Below are 21,158 nucleotides of genomic sequence, written 5' to 3' on the forward strand. Positions count from 1 at the left end.
TGATTGGACATATAAATGTTTTATCATGACACACTATGATTTCTTTAAGGTGATGAGGACAGGTAACAATATGACTATTGAAGGGTTTGTTGGTGTTGTGCGGCTTGCATGGTCTGTTCATTTGATGCTAACTCAAGATCGAAGTAATTCAAGAGAAACGTCAGATATTTGGTCATGCCTGGAAATTATCTGTCGTCAAAATTCTTTTGAGTTTTTGCGGGAGCAAGTTTTGAAAACAGCTGCATACCAGGTATAGCAAATCTGGGGTTAAATGCAGTCTTATACCAAATCTGGATTTCAATGCAGTCTCATCCAGTTAACCCCCAAAAATGTTTCATTGCTTCCTGACCAATGATTTCAAGTCGCCTGGTCGATCCCTGGGACCGACCAGGCGACTAGTCGGTCCCTGGTCGTCCTAGGCCTTTTAAACTAGTAGTTATACTTATATAGGTAAATATAAATATATATCTATCTATATGTATGTATATTAGAACAAACAACCAGGATATACAAAATAACAGATTGCTTTGTTGTGAGTTGTGACTGACCTGAACCTGGCATCCCATTAATCTCCATTTCTTCATCTCTCTATCATCACAGATTCACAGACATAACTACAGACTACAGAGAAGGGGGGGGGGGGGTTTGGACGACTAATCGCCCTGATTGATGACTAATTGGACGATCTAGACAACCAGACACCCAGATCAAGTCGTTCGGCTAATCAGGCGTTAATAGGCGACCAACCTGACTAATAACGATTAATCGCGATTAGTTGAACGACTTACAATCATTGATCCCGACCCTTTGTAATGGCAACAGAACATTCTCATGTCCATTTCCATTGTATTTACCTCCCTATCAAAGCTTGTTCACCAACATATGTAGAGTCATAAATTGGTCCCACCCAAAGATGTGTTAGTATTTTTTGTGGTTGATCTTGATAATTCCCATGTGTCAGTGCCTTAGCGGTCAAAGTTGGTTTCCGAGTAATGTTTTTCTTGGCTATCATTATCAGTGTTAAAAAAGGTGGTGTTTCGCGCTCGCCTAGGCACACCTCTGTGCTGGGCGGTTGGGTACCGCCTTGCCTAGGGGGTAGGCAGTACCCTAGGCAGTGGAGGAGGAAGGGACATCACATGGAGGTCACTGGTGGGGGAGGAGCAGCCTTGGGTGGAGTTGGACGGCGGCATGGACTGAGAGAAAGGGAGATGGAGAGGAGCCGACGGCGTGAGCATGGACTGAGAGGAATGTGGGAGAGGGAGAGGAATCGCCAACGGTGGGTGCGGATTGAGACTCTAAGGGAGTATTGCGGGAGAGGGAGAAGAACTAGCGGCAGCAGACGTGAGGGAGGGAGGGTCTCCCCATTCCATAATCACTGATCTCCTATTTTTTTTCTTTAAAGTACATATGCATGCACTCCCTCCGTTCTTTTTTATTTGTCGCGTTTTAGTTAAAAAATAAACTAGCGGACGACAAATATTCGAAAACGGAGGTAGTATTAGCCACTGCCTAGGAAAATCACTTTAAAAGGCCTAGGTTTGCTTAGGCTATAGGTGATGGGACACCGCCTAGCGCCTTTTCTAACCTGGATTATTATTTCTTCTCGTCTAATGCAGAATGATGATGAGGACATTGTCTACATGTACACTGGCTACACTCACAAGCTAATGATGTGCTTTATTTCCCACCCAACTTCCAGAGATAAGGTTAGAGGAATACTTCATTAAAACATATAATAACCTAGTAGAATAGTCTTTCCCGAGAAAAAAGTAAAATACTCCCTCCGTACATGTATGACACTATTACTTTTGCACACAAACTTTGTCCACTCGTCTTATTCAAATATTTAATGCAAATATGCAAGAATATAAGTCATGCTGTCAGTATCTTTAATGATATAACAAGTCACAACAAAATAAATAATAGTTCCATTATGTGCAAAAGTTAGTGCTGTCATATATTTGAACAAGGAGGGATTATCCAGTTTTCCTGTCTTGCAGCCTCTGATGGTCACTATATGATTAGTGTCCTACGATGAGGATAACATGCCAAGTAACTTCCTTAATTCTGTGTAACAGATAAAGGAAATCAAGGAGAAAGCAATGACTGCCCTCAGTCCATATGAGCCACCACGAGGTCAACGAGAAGATCTTGGTAGAAATGGGGAACAAGCTGATCAGCCTACTAAGGAGCCTTTTGTATCCCTGCTGGAACTGGTTAGAGAAATCTATCAGGTAATGCTTCTGTCATTTATATAGTCAAATCAAATTTATGGACCTGAAAGCACCTATGATTTAGGTTGACATGAGTCTTGCGTCCTCCCATGTTTTAGTCTTGTTTTGTTTTTATAACGATATTATCTATGCCATCTTCTGTGACCACTTGGTAATGGCTACTACTTCCCAGACAATAGATGCAAATGCAGTGTTCCAAAGCAAAAAGTAAAACTTTCTTTTTGCTTCTCTGTCCTCGGTAAAATGGATTTTTTAAAAACTTTCTGCATGTGCACACAACATTCTGCACTCATACGAGTCATTTTGGGTATCAATGGCTAGATGGGTGTCTTTCATACACTAGGTTGTGTGTTCAAACCCTCACAACTACATATTTTTGAAGGGCGGGCCTGGTGCAGCGGTAGAGCCTACCGTCTGTAACCGGAAGGTCCCGGGTTCGAGCTCCAGCCTCTGCATATTATGCGGGTAAGGCTTGGCGTTTAAAGATACCCTTCCCTAGACCCCGCACAGTGCGGGAAGCCTACGGCACTGGGTACGCCCTTTATCAAATGCTTACTAGGACACACTGTTCATTTTTTTGCTGCTTTGTGAACTTGAGCCCCAGTCAGATTCTGGCAACATGTGTCCCAAGCTTGACTGTTGTTTTTTTCTTATGATCGATATTTCTTTTATTTAGTTCGATACCCCCGTTAGAATACAGAAGGATTAATTATTCAGGCCTGCATGCCTTGTTCTGTATAGATGGAGATGTATTTTAATTATAGATAGAGTTGTAACCGAACAGGACTAGATATAGAATCTTGATGGGTTACCACTATTGTAACTGAGTTGGACTTCAACTTATTGGCAGTTTCTGCTCATATAAATATACATCATACGGCCTCCTCTGGAGGATATACACTTAACTAATATGGTGGTTTTCTCTCAACTCCTGAGGCAACCAGACAACTGTGTTCATGTTGAAGGTTCTATGCAATCATGATACATTATGAAATGTAATTGATGCATCCATTTCAACCACTGTTGGTCCTTGTAGTGTAATGCACCTTTTAGTTTGACTGTTTTGTAGATTCTTGGCTCGTTTCCAATTCAAGGTTAAGATTTTCTTCCTCTAGTCTAGTAACTGCTTCCATCTGTCGTGATTGTGACCATCAGAAGTACGATCATGGATTTTCATTAGTGGAATTTAAGTATTGTTTCATCATCACTTTGAAGCCCGTGATTTGATCTTATAAATGTTCATGAAGCAGTAATGATATTATGAAAGCGCATTTGATGTCCGTATGGTTACTACATTTGTTTTGAACACATACTATTTGATTAGCCTTTTTCAGTCTACTATTTTGTATGATCTCTCAAATGTTCTTTACTGTGTTTTTTGTTTGTTTGAGAAGTTTACATGGCAATAACATTTTTTTTGTTTGCATGTGTCTCTTCTATTCAGAAAGTGCCTGAGCTAGGGAATGGAAATGAGGAATTGTGGACTTTTGTTATATATGCAGGAGAAGACCACACAAACACACAAACTCTTGTGGCCTTTCTTGGACTTCTTAGTACTTTGGTATGCATTATTGTTACTGCTCTTTTCAGTTTTTCATTGTTTGCTTTTGCGCCGACTGAACAACTGGACTTGTCAGGCTTCCACTGAAGTTGGTGCTGCCAAAGTCTATGAGCTGCTCCAGGGAAAAACTTACCGTTCAGTTGGTTGGAGCACTTTGTTTGATTGCTTATCTATCTATGAGGAGAAGTTCAAAAAATCAATTCAATCTTCTGCAAACATACTGCCTGATTTTCCTGAGGGGGATGCACAAGCGCTTGTTGCATATTTAGCTGTTCTTCAGAAGGTGTGAGATTTCTTGTACTTATTCATTTGTTTTGCTTGTCTTGGTCAGCTTTGTTCACAGTAAACTGGATTTCCATCTCTGACGATGATGGTTTTGGAATCACTATATTTTACCTTTAGCATTACCCTCCACTTTCCATGACTATCTCATCATTCTGAAGGTGTGGCACCTATCCTACGTTGTCGATTTCATGATTTTGTTCCTCCATCCCTTTTACACTTCAATTCTGTAGTTGTGACTGCACATCATCAGCTATGCAAGTTTCTTTGAAAAATCAGAAAATTTAATCAGCCTTTGTCTCACCATATCACTCTTGCTTATTTTATACCCATTGAGAGGTTCGTTACTGGCTTACAGCTGCATCTAGATTTTGGAGGCTTAGTAGAATTTTTAATGAATCAATACACTTCTGATCTCTCATCTGTACGCCTGTACTGGCCATAAATGAGTACCACAGCCACCACTACTACTAAGTTGCTTGTTGTGCCAGATACACTGTGTCTAATAAAGTGTTCTCTCCATCATGCATAATGATTCTGTTGCTACTGTGTTTTCTCAAAGGAAGCTGCTTTGAGTTGTCTACATGATTAGATAAATCATTAAATTCGTGTACATGCTGTAGGTGGTGGAAAATGGGAATCTTACGGAACGCAGGAAGTGGTTCCCTGACATTGAACCTTTATTCAAGCTTCTCAGCTATGAAAATGTGCCTCCATACTTGAAGGTATAAGTTTTGAGTGCATCTGTACATCAGGCATCTTTTTCTTTTTTTTGGTTGGGTGGCAGTTATGTTTTATCATAATATGTGCAGGGGGCTTTGCGAAATTCAATAACTGCATTTATAAAAGTGTCACCCATACTAAAGGATGCAATTTGGAATTATCTTGAGCAATATGATCTTCCGGTGGTTACAGCTCCATTAGGTCACCATACAGCAACACAGGTACCCTTAATGTTGATCATTTCACTAATTTTCTAAGGGGGTGTTTGGTTTCTAGTGACTAATTTTTAGTCCCTCCATTTTATTCTATTTTAGTCTCTAAATGGCTAAATACGTAGTTTCCGTATTTGGTAATTTAGGTACTGAATGGAATAAAATGGAGGGACTAAAAATTAGTCCCTAGAAACCAAACACCCCCTAATTCTGCTGGCTACTTTCAAACTCATTTTGGTTCTCAAGCAAAGCAACATAATTCCTTGTCATAAAAGTGTCGTTTTTGGCATTGACATAACCATCAACCTACTACCTGGACCACTAATTTATTATGTAAAACATACATCTCGATAATATTAAATCTGTAATGTCATTTTTTTTGAACATTATTTCAACATAAAATCTAGTTATACATTTTTTCTAAAAAAATCTAAACCGATAGGTTCAAAAGCAACGTTTGTGGTCAAAGTTGAAACATGTTCACCGAATGTCACCCCAAATGACACTATTTTCTGGCTGGACAGAGTATTTTTTTTAAAAAAATCTTATTTTCTTCTTTTTTTTTCACATACTTCATTAATAAATGATATAAGGAAATTAAACTACTGTGCAGTTTTTTTTCTTCTGTTGTCACAAACAATGAATCTGTGCATAATATTCATATTAACACATTTAGTCTTTCATATAGCTCTCAACCTTGCATCTTAGTCTCTAGTCTATCATTTGCCTTACTCCCTTGGTGCTCTCATCTGGACGCTACTATGTTTGATTATGGCTTATATTTTTTAGTTGGGACTGAGCTATTTCTCAGTTTATATGATTGTACTATTTGATGTTTAGTCTCTTGTTCTATCTTGTTTTGGTTGCCTTAATACCTTATCTCTGAAACGACTTTCTTAGAATGCCAATTATTTGTGACAACTAGCAAGCACTTAGGTTAGGTAATGTAAATTCTGGTTCTTGGCTGGTCAGTTTCTTGTCTTCTTCTAAGGAAAGGCTTGGTACCCATCGCTTGATACAATGGAAGCATCAATTAAAGTTTGTTTATACCTAGAGCCTAGTCACAAAATTCCCCACTTCTCCCGTCAATGAGGTTGGGGCACATGAATACATGATATACTACTCAGAAGAGGTTTTTACATGGCAAGGTTGAAAATGACCCTAGTCAGGAGTGATGTTCCTGGGCCTTCGACCCCCTCAATATGAAAACAATATCAAAGTGAGGATAGAGTCTTCGATCTTTGTTTTCGCACTAGGGACGAAGTGTTTTTTTGTAACCTTATTTTAAATCAATATTTTAAAAATAACCCCACGAAAAATATTTGCAAATCTAACATGTTTGGCCGTGCCAAGCGTCCTGGTGCGAGAGGATTATGCTGCTACTCCACAGGCATTGGTGCGGCAATTTCCCACTTTGGTGCAACTAGGTGACATGGTGCCTGGCTTGTCGTGTCAAACACATTGGAGGGTTAGCGCTATCGTGCCAGTCCACCTGGCGTGGCAACAACAACAACAAAGCCTTTTAGTCCAAGCAAGTTGATATAGGCTCGAGTTAAAACCCAATAGAAACCACAAGTCAAGATTCAGGCACATGGAAAGTTGGATAGTTGTTTTCCATGCACTCCTATTCAAAAACTCGGTCGGGGAGGGAATATGCACTCCTATTCAAGGCTAAGTCTTTTGGTCTATTCATTGGCGAGCAACGTGAATAGCAGGAAAAAGAGATGAAGTGGTAGATGAGCATCGCGTGGAGAGAAGCATTTTAACCGTGGTTGCATACTAGCACTACAACGCTGTTGCATCAAAGCCTTCAACGCGATAAGATCGGTGCCATGTTAGTCGCTTGGCATAGTCAAAAGGGTTAGATTTGCAAATGTATTTTTAGGTGAGTTATTTTAAAAATATTAATATTTGCAAATGTTCGACAGAGATCTCCAGAGGCGCCAATGCGTAATAGGATCCTAAGACGCGATAGCAACACGAAGAGAGAGAGAGAGGAAGGCCGAAGTTGGCATGAGAAGAGGTAGTAAAAGGAGACTTGAAAGGATGGGATATACTCAAAGATTTAGTATTGAATAGGAGTGCATGGAAAACAACTATCCATGTGCTCGAACCTTGTGGGTTTTGTTGGTTTTTTAACCCTAGCCTACCCCAACTTGCTTGAGACTAAAAGGCTTTGTTGTTGTTACTCTTATTGTTGGAATATTAATTGAAAAAGGTTAAAAATTAAAATATAGATGTTTGCTATTTGGCGTCAGCTTGATACTCTTGGTTTCCAACTATCATTAGATACCTGTCAGTCTTGCCAGGGTAAGAAGGCTTCACTTGAGCTTTGATGTTGAAAGGGAAATAGGCTTAAAAACCATTTTCTCACTTGTTTTGGTAATTGACGACCATCACAACCAATTGAGCTAATCTGTTTGCTAAGTTATGAATTCAGGTACTCAGAAAATACTTCATAGATCTTATCTCAAATCAGCATATCGGGGACTGTCTGGTCCTTGAGCGCGAATTGTCAGGACAATGAAAATGATCTCGGACATGAACTATGTCAAAATGCCATTTGTACTACGGCCTTCTGCTGGCGCCGTGCACTCGAAGTGACCGAGCGTAGGGACATGGTGCGCTAGTGAGGGGTCGCTGCGTGTGGAAGATGCTGTCTCAGACGAAAGGCTGCTCGTCTGAGCAGGAGAGGAAGGAACAGTTGGAGCTCTTGCTGCCGACTGAGTGTGGGGAGAGGCGTGGGAAGGAGATGAGCAAGAGATGTTTAGGCTGCAGGATAGTTTGTCTCTGATACCAATTGTAAGTAGAGGGACTCTAACTCTCATCAAGAGGATGCCACTATGAGTTGGGACAATTTTTCTGTTTATTTCCTCAAACACTACACAATGCCATACCCATCTAAGGGTTGGAGACACATATTTATAGCCCTAGAGGCTGCACTACCACACCTTCTCACACACACTACACAACAAGATTGTCCTCTAGATGCTAAAGAGACTACAGAGGACAGTCAAAAAGGCGACTGCTGTCCTCTAGATGCTAAAGAGACTACAGAGGACAGTCAAAAGCGATTGTTGTCCTCTAGATGCTCAAGACTTATTCCATCATTCTCCCCCTAAGTCTTGGGCGTTGTCTTGTGGGAAAGTTGGGCCATCCCGGACCTGGAGCAAAGCTCAAGAAACTTGATCTTCCCAAGGGGCTTGGTGAGCAGGTCTGCAAGCTGATCCTTGGTGCTGATGTAGCGCGCCTTGATGCTCCCTTCTGCCAAGCAGTCTCGGATGAAGTGGTATCTCATCCGGATGTGCTTGCTCCGTTCATGGAACACGGGGTTCTTGGCCAATGCCAGAGCGGACTGGCTGTCTACCCTGAGTTCCACCGCTCCAGTGTCTCCCCCGAGGAGATCACCGAGCAGTCGAGCCAACTAGAGCGCCTGAGTCGAAGCAGTGGAGGCCGCTATGTACTCGGCCTCGCAGCTGAACATGGCCACCACCTGCTGCTTGACCGACTGCTAGCTAATGAGGCACTTGCCAAGGAAGAAGAGGATCCCTCTTGTGCTCTTGCTAGTGTCGATGTCACCGGCGTGGTCGCTGTCGCTGTACCCGACAAGGTGTGCCTCCCCAGGGCACATCGGGTAGTAGAGACCATGGTCGAGAGTCCCCACAACATAGCGGATGATCCTCTTCACAGCCTGCTCATGCTCCGTCGTCGGTCGCTGTAGAAACTGACTAACGTAGCCAACTGAGTATGCCAAGTCAGGCCGTGTGTGGACGAGGTAGCGAAGGCTCCCCACAAGACACCGGTACTGTGTAGCATCCACCTCCTCCGTCGTGCTGTCGCGACTTAGCTTCAGCCTCTCCTCCATCGGAGTGAGAGCTGGGTTGCAGTCGGTGAGCTCAGCCAGCTCAACAATGCGCTTGGCGTAGGCGGTCTGGCGAAGTGTGATTCCGGAGTCTCCCTAGTGCACCTCAATCCCCAGGTAGAAGGAGAGATGCCCTAGGTCACTCATTTGGAAGGTGGCCTTCATCTCTTCCTTGAACGCTGCCACCTCTGCATCCTTGGCGCCGATGATCACCAAGTCGTCAACGTAGACACCCACCAGCAGGACATTTTCTCCATTTCCCCGCCGATAGATGGCCGCCTCGTACGGGCTTGGCATGAAGCCCATCCTCTTGAGCGTGGAATTGCTCCTCGAGGGCGATCCAAGCCTGGCGAGCGGTGCCATCCTGGTCGCCTACGATGTCCTGGAGGCTGGAGCTCGACGGTGATGGTGCCGCTGAGCCACGAGAGAACCACGCTGTCCATCTGGTACCAGGATGGGGATAGCGGGGTGACGGCGTCGTCGAGGACGTGGTTGACGAGCGCAAACTGCAGGAGCGTGAGGACCACCTGAGTGCGCCAATGAGGGTAGTGAGGCGACGTCAGGTCCAACACGACTGACATGAGGGACTAGATGTTGTGAAAGTCAGTGACCTGAGCGTGGATGGCGGCGATGGTGTCGGCGTCGAACCCGGAGCGTTGGGACCAGTGGGGGGGGGGTAGGGCTACGACCGGAGAGAAGGCCCTGCGCGACGACCATATGAGTGGTCAAGGCGGCGCCCATGGTGCGCTCTTACTCCAAGGCAAGGGACGTGAGTCGCTCGCGCTCCTAAGAGGTGGCGATGACCGCCTTTATGGTGGCGATGGTCGCAACCAACTCGGAGGAGATGGGTGGAGAGGCCGACGAGGACACGACGATGTCGGCCCATGTGGGCTCAGCGAGGGCATTGTGGTGGGCTTCGAAGCCCAGGGGAACATCGGATGCGCTGCTGTGTAACAGAGCCAACAGGGAGGGCTCTATGGTGAGGGCCGAGGCCGGCGATGAAGGGGCCCTGTTTCTGGCGTGCTCGCTGGTGCGGGAGGAGGGTAGGAGGCTCCCTGCGCTCTAGGCGGTAGTGGCGGGGAGGAGGCTGCACGCGGATGCGGCGACGACGACATTGTAGGGTACGAGCAATTCGTGGTGGCAGTGGCAGTTGGAGTGTCCATGGGGGCGGCGGGGGAGGGGAGGGAGGCCATTGGCTGCGGAGGAGGGTCGAAGGCTGTGGGGGGAGGAAGAAGAGAGAAGTGGAACCTAGCTCTATACCATGTGGTAAACCCTTGGCCTAATCAGGGCTGGGTGTTGTATTAAATAAACCAAGAGTTGATGGGCCTGACCCATTACACAGCAGTATGTAGGTAATTACAAGGGGACTAGCCTAAAACCCTAACGAGGTTCTAACAATCGGGCTTTTCTTACTGGACAAAGAACAATTGACTTCTACTCATTGTTTTCAAATGGGACGACTTGCTGGTCGTTCTGGCTGACCGACTTGGACGATTAATCGCGATTAATCATGATTAATCGGACTACTTGAGCGATTAGTCGTGATTGGTGCAAACCGACTTAGACAATTTATCATGACTAATCGCGATTAATCAGTCGACTTGAAAACAATGTTTCTATGGAGTCAACTCAATGTTTGTCATGGGTGGTGAACCTCTTGCGGATCCTAATCATTATCGACACATTGTAGGTAGTCTTGTTTGCCTTGGTGTCACTTGCCCTGACATTTCATATTCTATATATATTTTGAGTCAATTTGTTTTCGTTCCCACCCAACTCCATTATAGCCACTTGCTTTGTGCCCTACGATATCTTCATGGTGAGATCTAGATGCCAACTTCAGGCTTATTGTGATGCTACCTTGGCTAGTGATTCTTCTGATCACCGATTTTTTTGTCTATTGTGTTTTTTCTTGGTGGTTCTCTCGTTGCTTGGAAGACTAAGAACCAGGTAGTAGCTTGCTGTTCTGAGTGTAGAGGTTGAGTTGCGTGTTATGCCTCTTGTGACTACAGAGGTAACTTGGTTACAATGGTTGCTTGAGGATTTTGGTGTTTCTATTTCTACGATGCCTCTTTTGTCTGACGATACATGTGCTATTGGTGTTGCTTGTTATCCTGTCAACCATGAGCTTACTAAGCATATAGTTGTTGATGCCTACTACACGCATGCACATGTTTAGGACAATATGATTGATTTTTGCTATGTGCCTTTAGAGCTTCAGTTGGATGGTTTCTTCATGAAGGCGCATACTAGATCTCAACATATGTTTGAGATCCTTTGCATGTGTCCTTGTTGTATTTGGTCTCATATATAGTCTTTGTTCTGCACGGTTTCTATCTTGTATCAGTGTATATATTCGGGCCTAGTACCCTTCTATTGAATATAGTGCAATTCATACTCGTATCAACCCAATTCGTTTTTACTATTTTTTTGTTCAATCTATAAGTCAATTAATACATGGAATACTTAAATTTAATCTATTCTGGCCAAACCCTTAAATGATATGTGGTCATCTTTATTTTGTTTGATCTTTGGTGTAAAATCAACTAGCAGCGGAATCTTATATGAGGTCTACTAATATTCATATAAAAAATACTAATATAATCTCTAATCTATTTGAGAAAACTTTAATCTCTAATGAACATTGTGTTTATTCTATGTTGGTGGTAGGTCTATGATATGAGGTTTGAGTTGAATGAAGTAGAAGCGAGAAGGGAGAGTTACCCCTCGACCATATCTTTCCTCAAATTGATCAATGCACTTATTGTGGAAGAAAGAAACATAAGTGACAAAGGCCGGAGGTGCATACTTTTAACTGATTGTGTTGTTTCATATCCTCACCTTCAACATATTTGAGAGTAAGATACTTTTTCTAACAGGTTCATGGGTATCTTTAAGTTTGTTTATGAGGATGTCTTTGGTCCTTTTCCTCAAAGAGCTTATGCTGACCCCCTGGAAAAATGGGAGCTTGCTCTTGCTTGCTTGGAGCATTTTCGCATGTGAGTAGAATGATTTTGTTTGAAAATTTGATTGCTTATCTTTTTTATTGTGGACGGGGAACCATGCAACACGAACCCTGATGACTCAACCCTTATAACAGGATAACTTCTTTGATCTTCCAATCCCTCTTGTTTTTCCGTAAAAATGCAGCTGTCCAATGGTAACTACTTGATTATTTATGCAGGGTTTTGAGCATGTATGATATAAAGGATGATGATATTTATGCTTCTGTGAACACATTAGCTCCTTCCTCTCTTGAGAGACAACTCCCTCTGCTAGAACTACTCAAAGTATGGCCATGTACTGATTTTTAGACGCCCTAATTGTTAACATATTACTGATGCTCAGTCTGGGATTATGTACACCACTTGGATGTCGAATGGAAATCATGTTGCTACTGGAACACTTTTCATTGCAAATGTTGCACACTCCTTACTGAAGATTCCCTCGTTGATGTGCCTTGCTAGTGTTGACAGGCATTTAGTGTGTTTGCAGGATCACATAGTAGAGGCGGAGCTATGGTTAGGATTATGTATGAACTTGGAAGGCTATTTATCTGAATATTGCTAACAAACATAGACGGATACATATTATCTGCTGTATTCAGAGTAGTAGGCCAGAGAGCACTAGTCACCAGTCAAATAGTGAGCTGTGAGGTTCTTTCCACGTATACTTCACAGCAGCAGTATTAGCTAAACAAATGTTGTTTCTAGAACGTACTGTCGATTTGATATTTCATGTATGCAAATCACAATATTTATGGTGATGTTCTTGTTTCAAAAGTTTTTCTTTATCTTTAGCATAGAAATATATGTTTGTCCTTCAGATCACCTGAATTAATATCTTTTGCTTTGGTAGATAAGTGCTTGCTTGTTTGCCTTTTCTTTGTGGCATATGTTTTGTCCCATGTACGATTGTCTGTTCAAAGATACTGAAGTTTTGCATTAACTTCTGTTCCACCTCTATTTGTACATTATGTATAATTTGTGGTTGTGAATTCTGACACAGGATTTCATGAGTGGGAAAGTTGCTTTCCGGAATATTATGAACATCATATTAGTGGGTGTTGACTCTATTATCAATGAGCGAACTACCCAAACATACGGTATCATTTTGGAGAGAACTGTCCTTCTATCTCTTGAAATATTTATTCTTGTCATGGAGAGAGATCTTGCTCTTGCTGATGTTTTTCGGCCGCTCTACCAGGTTTTGCACTTCTATCTCAATTGTGGGGTTGTTCCTGGTTGAAATTTCATTTAACTGCTTATCTGCTTTCATTTGTGATTATGCAGCCATTGGATGTTATATTGGCTCAAAGTCATAGACAGATTGTAGCATTGCTAGAGTTTGTACGATATGATTATCTTCCCCAAATTCAACAGTGTTCTATCAAAATTATGGGCATCCTAAGGTATATTCAAATTATTTATGTTTTTTTCCTTAGTGCTGACTGTCACTTTGCTATTAAATGTCTACTTTTAATTCCACACGTGAAATTTCTGTAACAAATTGTAGTATGCTAGTTTGCTTATTTGTGTTATTATGTCTGGCAGTTCTAGAATAGTTGGTTTGGTACAGTTGCTTTTGAAAGCTGATGTTGGAAAAATGGTAATAGAAGATTATGCTGCTTGCTTGGAGTTCCGGTTTGATGATTTTCAGGTCATAGAAGACACGAAAGATGATGTTGGGGTTCTAACACTGCAGGTTGTGATTTGTATTTCCTTTGATCTTGGAGATCCATTTAACATGCTGTGTTTTAATTATGCTAATCAGTTATATATATGCAGTTGCTTGTTGACAATATTTGTCGTCCAGCTCCAAACATTACACATTTGCTCTTGGGATTCGATGTCAATGGGTCCATTGAGCAAACAGTTCTAAAACCAAAATCTCAATACAGGTTAACTCCAGACACTGCCTTTATGTGTAGTGATTTTTTTTTCTCGAACTACGTAGAAGAGCTGCGTGTCATTTCATTAAGATAGAAGAAAACACAAACCCTTTATGTGTAGTAATATATTTTATTATTTGACTCACCTCGTTGTATCTCAGTTGTTTGAAGATAATCTTGGACAATCTTGAAAAAGCGACAAAGCCGGATATAAATTCCTTACTGCACGAATTCAGTTTTCAGGTTTGTTTTTTCTTTGTCTTAGTACTCACATGGGAGACTTTTCATCTTATTTTATGGTATAATTGGAGTTTCTCCATCTTAATTCAGCTTCTCTATGAGTTATGTCTTGATCCTTTAACTTGCGGACCTGTTATGGATCTCTTGAGTACAAAGAAGTACCAGTTCTTTTCTAAGGTTTAATTTCTTCTGTGTTCTTTTGCATCATTATAACTACATTTATTTGGAACTCATATTTTCCTTGCCCACTAATGTCAGCATGTTGGAACCATTGGAGTGACACCGCTTCCAAAAAGGAACAGTAACCAATCTCTTCGAATCAGCATGCTCCATGAGGTATACATCGAGTTTTCTTCTTTCGTCAAAGTCCTAATCGCTTAGGATACATCGAAATTCTGCTATTATAAATTGCATTTGTACAGCATTTTTTGATGCATGGCTGTTTTTAGGCTCTATTGCTTATGATGGTCTCCTGTCATATTTAACTATGTTGGTTGTTGGGTAATTTTCATTCTGTGTAAACATTGATTTGTTTATTTTCAGAGGGCATGGTTGCTAAAGATGTTAGCACTGGCATTACATATATCCGATATATCATCATCTGTATACAGGGAAGCCTGCATGGCTATTCTTTATCATACTTTTGGTCAGTGTGCTGAGAACTTCCAGAGCACAAGCTTGATCCATTCACATGATGCTTTGACTAGCATTAGCGATGTACCAGCAAAGAGGAACAAGGTAACATTAGCCATCTGTTATCCCCCACCCCCTCATTTTCTTCTTTTTTCCAAGGTGGCGACTCCTTGGATAGGAGGTTGTTGAATGGAAACCAGCATCCATAACCTAGCTAATCACTCTCCTTTCTATGTTTTTTCTTTTAGACATTTGTTACTTGTCAGTGCCGTCTCTTGTTGGTTTTCATCTCTAACCTGCCCCAAATTGCTTGGGACTTAATCACTTAATAGTATGATGTTTTTATCTTGGTGATTAATAAATCGTGTCTTTATATATACCATTTTTAATGATTTTCTAACCTTTTAATGTTTTATTTGTGCAAAGGTCTGTCTGTATACTTTCGTGGTCCTTATTAAGCTTGCTTTCATGTGGGCAGTGTAATATGCAGTGACATGCACACCATATATGTTTCTAAAAATTAGTTGCACAACATATATATTTTCTAAAAACTAGTTACATGACGAGAGTTTAAAACCTCATTCATTTGCTAGCCAAGTATGATATTTGATCTACATAGCCATTATCAAGATCCTTATATCACTTGAAACGTTGCACTTAGGTTTTGGACTTGCTTGAGGTTCTACAGTTTAGATGTCCGGATACTTCAACGAAGTATCCACAGCTGCTTTCCAGCTTGGGAATCGAATCGAAGGTATGGCCTTTAAACTTCCAGTTCCATAGATTTTTTAGTTCTCACTACATCTTGGTGCACAGATTGAAGAGATCCTAAGGAACTCTGCCACTTTCGAAAATGGTGGTGTATATTATTATTCAGAGAGAGGTGACCGACTGATTGATCTTGATGCTTTCCGTGAAAAACTTCTCCAGGTTCTGTGTTCATTCTTATGTGTCCTTGTTCTGTTCATTTTTTTTTTCCAAAATTGATCTCGTGTTTAATGAATTATTTTTGTTACTTAGATTTCACAAGAATTGAACTCACAATTAACCGAGCCTGAGAAAGCTGGACTAAAAGAATCAGTTCATCATTTGCTCAAATGGGCGTGGCGATATAACAAAAATCTTGAAGAGCAGGCTGCCCAACTTCACATGTTGACTGGCTGGTCACAGATTGTTGAGGTGAGTTGGGTTTATGCTCATTTGCTTATCATTTGTGTAGGTTATAAAATTTTATTTGATGCACTGATTTCTGTTTATGAGAACCAGGTTGCTGTATCAAGAAGGATGTCATTATTCGAGGACTGTTCTCAGCTATTGTTTGAGTGAGTGATGCCTGCCTTGATGCAAAATGAAAAACTATTGTTTTGATAATTGTACTGATATTGTTTTATGCAGACTGCTTGATGCTTCGTTGAATGCCACAACATCTCCAGATTGTTCAGTGAAAATGGCATATGTTTTAACTAATGTAAGAAGCTTGTTCTTATTTGGTAAATTCCATTCTCCTAGTCTTGTACCACATCAAATGCTTGTTCTTAACTTATTTGGGTGGTCATTTTAAGGTATCGTTGACCTGTATGGCGAAACTGCGGGATGAAAGATTCATATGCCCAGCTGGTACAGATTCTGATGCGGTTACTTGCCTTGACATTATTTCGTCAAAGCAGCTACCAAATGCAGCTTGTAACTCATTGTTATTCAAGCTTGTGATGGCAACATTAAGAAATGAATCATCTGAAATCTTGAGAAGACGGTAATGTAGATGTAGTTTGTGACTGTTAGCTCCACTAATTGAGTCCTTGTGTCAATGACTCAATGTTCTTCACCTTCTGTGAATGCTGACCTTCGGTTGCCCTCTGCAGGCAATATGCATTATTACTGAGTTATTTTCAGTATTGTAGCAGCATTCTGGACTCTGATGTCCCTCCATCTGTTCTTCGGTTCTTGCTACTGGAGGAGCAAGATGGTGATGATGAGGACATCACTCTTCAAAAGGTCCTTCTCTGTTGCATTACCTTACTTTCTTTTATGTAGTGACTATTGCTTGATAGTTCTTTGTCCTTCTAAAGGTTCTCAAGGAGCACAATGAATTAGCACATGCCAACTTTTCCATCATAAGGAAGGAAGCTCAAGCTATCGTTGATTTGGTATACCATTCTGTTCATGTGACACTCACATTTTTAATATGTTTGTGCAAGCGAAACATAACTTACTGTAAATATTTAGCATGTCTGCCTGATGTCATGCATTGATAAAAAAAAGGGGCGTATCTAGTGCCGTAGGCTTACCGCACTGTGCGCGGTCTGGGGAAGGGTATTTTTAAGCGCCAACCCTTACCTGCATAATTTGCAGAGGATGAGGCTCGAACCCTGGACCTTCCGGTTACAGACGGTAGGCTGTACCGCTGCACCATGCATTGATGATATCAGAAATTCAGCCTGTCATCACATGTGACACTCTAACCTAACACTGGTTACAGTATGCAACTACCATAATTTTCCCCAAATTTTAACAGCAATTTGCACTAATAAAGTAACAATATGAGATGAACAACAAAAGGCATTCATGTAGACTTAAAAGGTTTCATGTCTCTTGACAAGTATATAAATTAAGGATATGAAAGCTGTGCATTCCTAGAACAAAACCGTAGCTGTTTCCTGTTAACAAATCGGTAAATAAAATATGTGTGACTGTGTGTTACATCACATTTTTTTTATTCTGTAGTGCAATACAATTCTGAACAATGTACTAAAGATAACTCCTGGTCCCTATCAGTTTATTTTACATCACTGCCGATTCCAGTACATTTATCTGTTTAACTGTAGACACTTAGTCCAGGAATGGAGTTACCGCCTACTTTGTTGACACACTTTAGTCCAGTTTATGATTATTCTAAATACCTGCCGTACTGTGATAGTAAAAAAACTTGAATACACATAAGAGCTGTGTATCATATCTGAAAGCAGGAAGGATTTGGTATAATGCATTGATCTATTGCATTGATCCTCTCAAGCACTATATATAGGGTCTGTTTGGTTGTATGACTAAGGTATCACATATTGCCATATATTTTTTTGTCACACTTGCCTAAGATTAGGCGCTCTAATTCTACACCACATCTTGGCAAAGCCTAACAATTGTGGCTACAAACCAAACACACTCCTAAGCCGGTCAAATCTATCTAACCTTAGGCGTGGCAAACTGTGACAGGTTAGGCAGCGAAGAGCGAACCAAACATCCCCATAGAGTACAGAGACTTGGGAGACAAGACACCTCCCCCGACACATATGGTAGAACTAGGTTACAACATCCTACCTACCAAATATACTCTTAACAGTATTGTTAAAGTAGAACTATAATATACATCATCCTACCTTCCTTTCTTAATATAATGATGCACATCTCCCCTCCGCATTCGAGAAAAAAAGTAGAACTATAATAGGCAATTTGATAATTTTGTTTGGATATGGTGCTAACTGCTAAGGGAACTCAAAGACATCTGTGTATGTTTGCATGCGAGATTTGTAGCTGTTTTGTCGCAGTAGTTCCAATGTTATTGTGTTTATTTTTTCCAAATTACATTTTTTAATTTGTAATTGACTGACCCTGGATTCTAGCAGCTAGGTAGTTCTTAATCATCAAACATTCACAATTATAATTTCTGAGATCCAAAGGCAAAGTATAAGATATTTAGGGATAAACTCTGCCAGGAAGATAGGTGGGCAAGGGTTGGCTTGGAGGAAGAATAGACTGCTGCTATGGCGTCATGCCTCTGTATATATAGCGCGGGCAATGGTCAGCTAATAATAATAATTGTCATAAGAACCAACTAAGTGATCCAATCTGTTTCCTATGGCCATGCTCAGCAGATCATGCATATGACTGTGCAAATCACTATTTTTACATTGTAGAGTGGAGTTTGAAATAAGAGGTGTGATAGGTGGGATATGGAGTCCCACTGGAGATAGCCTAATCAATATCTCTTGCTTTTGTTGAAATGTATATAAGTGCGTTGCCCGCCTCATTCTAATAGCTTATGCTTTGGGTTGAACTGGTTGGTTTGTGCAACTTAAACGTGAAAATAAATGTGTGTTGAAGTCTGTATAAGTGCATTTTCGACCTCTTTCTAATAGATTAAGCTTTTGGGTTGAACTGATAGGTGCGTGCAACTTAACACTTTATGACTATTACATCACATCTTGTTGAGGTTTGAAGATGATTAAACGAACCTGTTGTGAGGATACATGTAATTTGATACTATGTTCATTCTTTGTATTCTTGTTACAGGTTACTAAGGATGCTTTCCATGGTAGTGAAGCTGGGAAAGCACTTTCCTTTTATGTTCTTGATGCATTAATTAGTATTGACCATGAAAAGTATTTTCTAAATCAACTTCAAAGTCGAGGGATCCTTAGATCATGCCTGAGTGATGTTGCAAACTATTTGTCAAAGGTATGTATTGCCACTACTATCTTGTTTTGTTTTTTCAATTTGAGATCTGCTGTCCTAATTGGAGGCTTTAGCTATCACACATTCATGCCATTTTCATATTACGGATTTTCCTGAAAACAAATGACTTGGACCCTTTTTTTCTTTTCATGCATGCCCGGTGGGTAATGTAAAAATAGGATAATTATAACTTACATTGGTGACCTGGTAAAGTTGGATAGTGCATGCTATTGGAAACTCTAACCCTAACAAGGGTTGGGTGATGTATTAATAGACTTGAGTAAACTGGGCCAGGCCCATTACAGAGGGGTGAGATAGTAATTACACGGGGAAAACCCCAAACCCTAAACAGGTATTCTAACACCCCTCCCGCAGTCACAACTCTATCCTGTACAGATGTTGAGACTGGAGCGAAAGTCTAAAAATACACTCGGCGGTAACCCCTTGGTGAAGATGTCGGCGAACTGCAGCGTGGTGGGGACGCTGAGAACCCGAACGTTACCGGCGGCGACACGATCGCGGACGAAGTGTAGGTCGATCTCCACGTGCTTCGTGCGCTGATGCTGCACGGGATTGGTGGAGAGGTAGATTGCGTTGACGTTGTCGCAGTAGACGAGGGTGGTGCGTTGGAGGGGACTGTGGAGCTCGTGGAGGAGCTGTCGCAGCTTGGAGGCCTTTGCCACGCCGTTGGCCACGACGCGGTACTCGGCCTCAGCACTGGAGCGAGAGACGACGGGCTGCCGCTTGGCGGCCCAGGAGACGAGGTTGGCGCCCAGGAACATGACATAACCGGAGGTGGATCGACGCGTGTCTGGACAGCCAGCCCAGTCGGCGTCGGTGTAGACCACGAGTTCCGACGTCGGGGATGGTCGGAGTAGGAGGCCGTAGTCGAGGGAGCCGCGGAGGTAGCGCAGGATCCGCTTGAGAGCGGTGAGATGAGGCTCCCGCGAGGTGTGCATATGCAGGCACACCTGCTGGACGACGTAGGCGATGTCAGGTCTGGAGAAGGTGAGGTACTGGAGCGCGCCGGTCAGGCTCCGGTAGGACGTCGCATCGGCGACCGGGGGCCCGTCGTCCTCTGAGAGCTTCGCCTGAGTGTCGACAGGCGTGGAGCAGGGCTTGCAGTCGGACATGCCAGCCCGCTCCATTATGTCGATGGCGTACTGGCACTGATGGAGGAAGACCTTGGGGCCGACACTCGGTGGTGATGCCGAGGAAGTGGTGGAGGGGCCCCAGGTCCTTCATCGCGAACTCCCGCTGCAGGGCGACGATCGTGCGCTGTAGAAGGTCGGCGGTGGATGCCGTGAGCACAATGTCGTCGACGTAGAGTAGAAGGAAGACGTCGTCGTCGCCGCGGCGGTAGATGAAGAGGGACATGTCCGACTTGGCCTCGACGAAGCCGATGGAGGCCAAGTAGGAAGCGAAGCGACTGTACTAGGCCCGCGGCGCCTGCTTGAGGCCGTAGAGGGAGCGGTTCAGCCGGCAGACTAGATCCGGACGAGCTTCATCGACGAAGCCGGTGGGCTGGCTGCAGTAGACAGTCTTCGTCAGAGTGCCGTGGAGGAAGGCATTCTTGACGTCGAGTTGATGGATCGCCCAGTCCAGGGAGAGGGCGAGGGAGAGGACGGTGCGAACAATGGCGAACTTGACGATGGGGCTGAAGGTCTCGTCGTAGTCAATTTGAGTCTCGACGTTGGGTGAAGCCTCGAAGGACCCAACGGGCCTTGTAGCGGTCGAGGGAGCCGTCCGAGGTAAGTTTGTGGCGAAATAGCCACTTGCCGGTGACCATGTTGGTGCCTGGTGGACACGGCACCAGGTCCTAGTGTGGTTGGCCAGGAGGGCCGCGTACTCGTCCTCCATAGCGCATCACCAGTGTTGGTCGACGAGAGCGGTGCGAACAGAGGAGGGGACCGTGGAGGCGTCCGGTGGAGTGGTAGTCGTATCAGCTGCCAAGATCAGCTGGTCGACAGGTTGAAGAATGCCGGCGGCGCGCCGGGTCACCATCGGGTGGACGTGCCCGGGGTCGCGGTGGATGGCGACCGGGTGGTACACCGGTGGCTCAGGGCGGTCT

At 42.8% G+C, this 21,158-nt stretch overlaps 1 protein-coding gene across 2 annotated transcripts in view; it reads left to right on the forward strand.

Annotated features, from left to right (window-relative positions):
* LOC103626805 (nuclear pore complex protein NUP205) overlaps positions 1-21,158 on the forward strand; it is a 55,977-nt gene that overhangs the window by 20,923 nt on the left and 13,896 nt on the right. For both annotated transcript variants that reach the window (XM_008647152.3, XM_008647153.3), the window contains exons 9-35: positions 50-250; positions 1,617-1,706; positions 2,079-2,234; positions 3,679-3,795; positions 3,872-4,078; positions 4,701-4,802; positions 4,890-5,021; positions 11,545-11,675; positions 11,754-11,873; positions 12,059-12,164; positions 12,883-13,080; positions 13,167-13,285; positions 13,428-13,578; positions 13,662-13,774; positions 13,927-14,008; positions 14,096-14,182; positions 14,264-14,341; positions 14,549-14,743; positions 15,300-15,392; positions 15,455-15,568; positions 15,659-15,817; positions 15,905-15,960; positions 16,034-16,106; positions 16,201-16,391; positions 16,501-16,633; positions 16,708-16,785; positions 18,926-19,090. In XM_008647152.3, coding sequence (XP_008645374.1) covers positions 50-250; positions 1,617-1,706; positions 2,079-2,234; positions 3,679-3,795; positions 3,872-4,078; positions 4,701-4,802; positions 4,890-5,021; positions 11,545-11,675; positions 11,754-11,873; positions 12,059-12,164; positions 12,883-13,080; positions 13,167-13,285; positions 13,428-13,578; positions 13,662-13,774; positions 13,927-14,008; positions 14,096-14,182; positions 14,264-14,341; positions 14,549-14,743; positions 15,300-15,392; positions 15,455-15,568; positions 15,659-15,817; positions 15,905-15,960; positions 16,034-16,106; positions 16,201-16,391; positions 16,501-16,633; positions 16,708-16,785; positions 18,926-19,090 — 3,447 coding nt within the window. The remainder of the gene's footprint in view (positions 1-49; positions 251-1,616; positions 1,707-2,078; positions 2,235-3,678; positions 3,796-3,871; positions 4,079-4,700; positions 4,803-4,889; positions 5,022-11,544; positions 11,676-11,753; positions 11,874-12,058; positions 12,165-12,882; positions 13,081-13,166; positions 13,286-13,427; positions 13,579-13,661; positions 13,775-13,926; positions 14,009-14,095; positions 14,183-14,263; positions 14,342-14,548; positions 14,744-15,299; positions 15,393-15,454; positions 15,569-15,658; positions 15,818-15,904; positions 15,961-16,033; positions 16,107-16,200; positions 16,392-16,500; positions 16,634-16,707; positions 16,786-18,925; positions 19,091-21,158) is intronic.

The sequence above is a fragment of the Zea mays genome, chromosome 5 (genome assembly GCF_902167145.1).
Source record: "Zea mays cultivar B73 chromosome 5, Zm-B73-REFERENCE-NAM-5.0, whole genome shotgun sequence".
In the NCBI taxonomy this organism is placed as follows: domain Eukaryota; kingdom Viridiplantae; phylum Streptophyta; class Magnoliopsida; order Poales; family Poaceae; genus Zea; species Zea mays.